Raw genomic sequence first — 4,099 nt, forward strand, 5'->3', positions numbered from 1 at the left:
GTGTCTTTCAAAATCTCTAACATTATTTACGAATATTTATCACATTGACCTATGCATTCCACCACGCAACTCTTCCGTTCGCCTTCCTAGAAAGTTGAAAAGATCTATACGCAAATTGCTTCATTACGAAGGACATCGTAAAGATGACACCATTGAAATACGCAATCGAAAAGCCAACGGACACATCATGAAAAAAAATGAAAATTATGTGACCGTTTTATTTCACCAATCTCTGCTAATTCTCTTTGTCTTGAATCTCTCTTCATTAATGAGAGTCACGTTTTCTATATAAATACTTGAAATGCGTAGATCTCTTTCCACCAGAAGAAACATATTTTCAAAAGAAAAAATATTATTGCCCTAGATTCTTGGATGACCACCATGGCCCCAACTGAACCTGAAAAGCAGATTTCGTTGAAGCTTATGGTAAACAAAGAAAGGAACAAAGTAGTTTTTGCAGAGGCGGGGAAGGACTTTGTGGATGTTCTCTTTAGCTTCTTCACATTGCCTTTGGGAACTATTGTAAGGCTTGTGCGTGAGGAATCAAATATGCTGCCAATTGAAGTTGGATCACTTACCTCACTCTATCAGAGTGCGGAAAATCTAGACAAAGAGTTTCTTTGCACAGATTCATGCAAACAAATCATACTGCGACCCAAGAACTCATTGGAACGTTATTGCATGAATCTGAAGCTGAAGATCGACGACACAGAGCCCGCAGAGTACTTCGTTTGTAACAACTTACTCAGCTGTCGATTCCACGACCCTGTCTTAATAAGCATGTTCAAGAATAGAAGATGCAGATGTGGGAAAATGTTGGACAAACCCATTTCTCCTAGTACATCTTATGACGGTTTTGTCAAGGACAGTGCTACTTTTATTATCACAGACGATCTTACAGTTGAGCCAAACTCATTGAATGCATTTTTTGATATGTTCAAAAATTGTGGAATAGAAAGCATGTCTTCGGTGAATGAAATGATGGTTACCATAACCAAAACTCAGGTGAGTTTCTATGTTATTATGGTATGTGGACTAATTTGGAGTTGTGATGAGTAATATGTGCTTTTTATAACTTTTACAGGTAATGGATCTGCTGAAGAGTTGTTTGATCTCAACAGCAACTTTGACAAGTTTGTTCTTAGAAAAACCGTATATTGAGAAGTGTAGGAAAGTTGAATTTCCTCCCTTTGATGTTAATGTAGAGGGGGGTATGAAAATCAACGTGACCATAATGCAGAGAAAATCAAACGGGAAGATAGTGTTTGCTCAAGGAAAATAAGATTTTGCAGACCTCCTTTTTGGTTTCCTGACAATTTCTTTAGGAGGAGTGGGACATTTGATGGAGGGCTTTTCTTGTATGTACCAGAGCATTGTTAATTTAGATGAAAACTATTGGACTACAAAAGATGTAAAGATAAGCTTGTTGAACCTGGTTTTGTCCCACAGTTTCTGCTAAGCAACCAGCTACTCCCACTCTACGATGACTTCGAATATTTTTGTCTCACTCACAAATATGCCAACAACTATAGTGCATCGGATCTATATCTTAGTGCCTATAATTTAACTAATATATTTCAGCTAGAAAACAGTGATTTTCGTTCAATTACAGCTGTGGATTTTGTTGATACCATATTAACGAGAGGAAATAGTAAAGGATATGTGAAAGGGCCAACAATGTACATGGCAACAGATGATTTGGTTGTGACGCCAATGTCCACAACTTCTGTTATATCCTTACTATCAACTCTCAGCATTCCCTTCAGTGACTTGGAAGAGAAAGAGGTTACCATTGGCATCAAGGAGGTAATATTTTTGTTCAAAATTTACAATATCTCTTTGTGCTTAATTTATCTGAATATTATGTCGTGTGTTGGTGCAGGGTGTTGGAATACTACAGGCATCATTGACATCAAAATCAGTCCTAACAACTGCTCTCAGCCACCTGTTAACTGAAGTTAAGCAGGAGTAATCATTGTCATAATAGTGTCATTTTACCTTTTTTCTTCGTAGTACTTTGAAATGTATTTGCTTACCTTAATGGTAAATTGTGTCCTTTTGCCTTTAATAGGTCGGTCCATTATGCTTTTTTATAAAAAATATATATGGACATATATTTTGAACTCACTTTTGACATTAGTGATATGGCACAACATTTACTTTTTAAATTTATTTATTAAAAATGTTTTTAATGCTTGCACGTGCGACATTTCTTGGAGACAAAATTGAAATGACAAAACATTTGGCCATTGTGTTTCGCATAGAGAAGAGATACACGAGAATCCACTATGATGTTTTCGTGTTCGATATGTATTGGACACCGACACTCATACGATATTTGTAGGACATATTATGTCCAATTAGAAATATTTTTTTTTTATCTTTCTCATGATTTTGATGATTAAAATAAGGAACAAATATTATACTATCACTACTTTTCGCATATTGAATATTAGATAGATAGATAGATTAAATTCATTTCTATATTAGTTGACAATGTGTTAGTTGACAATTTCAAACTTAACATGTATATACAAGTTGTATCCTGCGTCCTATATTTTTTCCATTTAGTTGTATCTTCGTGTTCGTATTTGTGTCGTATCCATACCTGTTTTCGTATCCGAGCAACATAGAGAACCTATCGAGTTCGAGGGGAGTGAAAAGCAGGGGGTTTTGTTGTCGTCTATCACTTTGACGGTCGATTGTTAGTTCCCTTTTGTTTAGTGGCACACATGAACCATAACTCAAGCGTGGTTTGTTTCCAAAATGATGTTTTTTCACCTTTTTGAATCTCTATAAAAACCCACCTCAGATCTAGAATAAAAAAAAAGTTTATGTGTAGCTCTCTTTCCTTTAGTCTATCAAAACATGATTTTTCTTATTTGGTTGTTGTTGTGGTGTAGCTTACAATGTTGAATTTGCTTTAAGGCTCACGAGTATATTCAAGGGGAACCAAGGTGCTGTGAAGTTTTAACTCTTAGAAAAATAACCCTTGTTTGCATTGTGTGATTGGTTGAAAAAAAATAGGCAAAACCAAACCTTCATAATAAATGGGGCATGATGAACAAAGAAGTGGGAAGCTATGTGTACAATTGTTTAAAACTTACTAATTGATCTTTTTTGTCTTTCAAATGGGATGTACTTCTTATGTATCATGAATTCCATTACAAGTCACAAAAATCAACATTTATTGCTTGCATTGGGTGATTGACTTGAAAATAAAAAAGACAAACGAAATCTGCAACATAAGTAAGACACAATGAACAAATAAGTAAGAGTTACGTATTACTTTTTATATAATTTTTTAAAACTTATCTATCAATCTTTTTTGGTCATCCAATGGGATGTACTTCTTATCTACCATGAATTTGATTATAAGTCACAAAAATCAATCCTTATTGCTTGTATTGGGTGGCTTGAAAATAAAAATAGAAAAACTCAAATTTGCAACATAAATGGGACATAATGAACAAATAAGTAGGGAGTTGCGTATTACTTTTTGTAAAATTGCTTAAAAATTATCAATTAATATTTTTTGTCATTCAATGGATCTACTTCTTATGTACCACGAATTTGATTACAAGTCATAAAAATCAACCCTTATTGCTTGTATTGGGTGATTGACTTGAAAACAAAAATTAGGCCAAAACCAAATCTGCAACATAAATGGGGCACAAAAAATAAATAAGTGGGGGACTGCGTATTACTTACAATGGGATATACTTCTTATATACCACAAATTTTATTATAGGTTACAAAAATAAATCATTAATTCTTGCATGGGGTGAATAGTTTGAAAAAAAAAAGGCTAAATCATATCTGCAACATATATGGGACACAATGAACAAATAAGCGGGTAGTTGCATATTACTTTTTGTACAATTTTTCAAAACTCATCAATTTGTGTTTTTTGTCATTCAATGGGATGTACTTCTTATGCACCACAAATTTGATTACAAGTAACAAAAATAAACCATTAATTCTTACATTGGTGAATAACTTGGAAAAAAAGGCCATATCAAATATGCAACATATGTGGGGCACAATGAACAAATAAGTGGGTACATGCGTATTAACTTTTTGTACAATTTTTAAAAAC

The 4,099-nt window shown here is 33.9% G+C and overlaps 1 protein-coding gene across 1 annotated transcript; it reads left to right on the plus strand.

The window, feature by feature from the left end:
• The first annotated feature begins 340 nt into the window (after positions 1-340).
• LOC114176507 lies at positions 341-1,977 on the plus strand. The gene is made up of 3 exons (XM_028061607.1): positions 341-1,005; positions 1,085-1,806; positions 1,883-1,977. The coding sequence occupies exons 1-2, from the start codon at positions 373-375 to the stop codon at positions 1,280-1,282; spliced, it is 831 nt and encodes a 276-aa protein (XP_027917408.1). The 5' UTR covers positions 341-372; the 3' UTR covers positions 1,283-1,806; positions 1,883-1,977.
• The last annotated feature ends 2,122 nt before the right edge of the window (positions 1,978-4,099 follow it).

The sequence above is a fragment of the Vigna unguiculata genome, chromosome 1 (genome assembly GCF_004118075.2).
Source record: "Vigna unguiculata cultivar IT97K-499-35 chromosome 1, ASM411807v1, whole genome shotgun sequence".
Lineage (NCBI taxonomy): Eukaryota > Viridiplantae > Streptophyta > Magnoliopsida > Fabales > Fabaceae > Vigna > Vigna unguiculata.

Excerpts from the sequence above, each read along its gene's own strand:
- LOC114176507 (XM_028061607.1), top strand. The coding sequence starts at position 373 with ATGACCACCATGGCCCCAACTGAACCTGAAAAGCAGATTTCGTTGAAG. Across the intron at positions 1,006-1,084 it reads TTACCATAACCAAAACTCAG|GTAATGGATCTGCTGAAGAG; the intron begins GTGAGTTTCTAT and ends TAACTTTTACAG.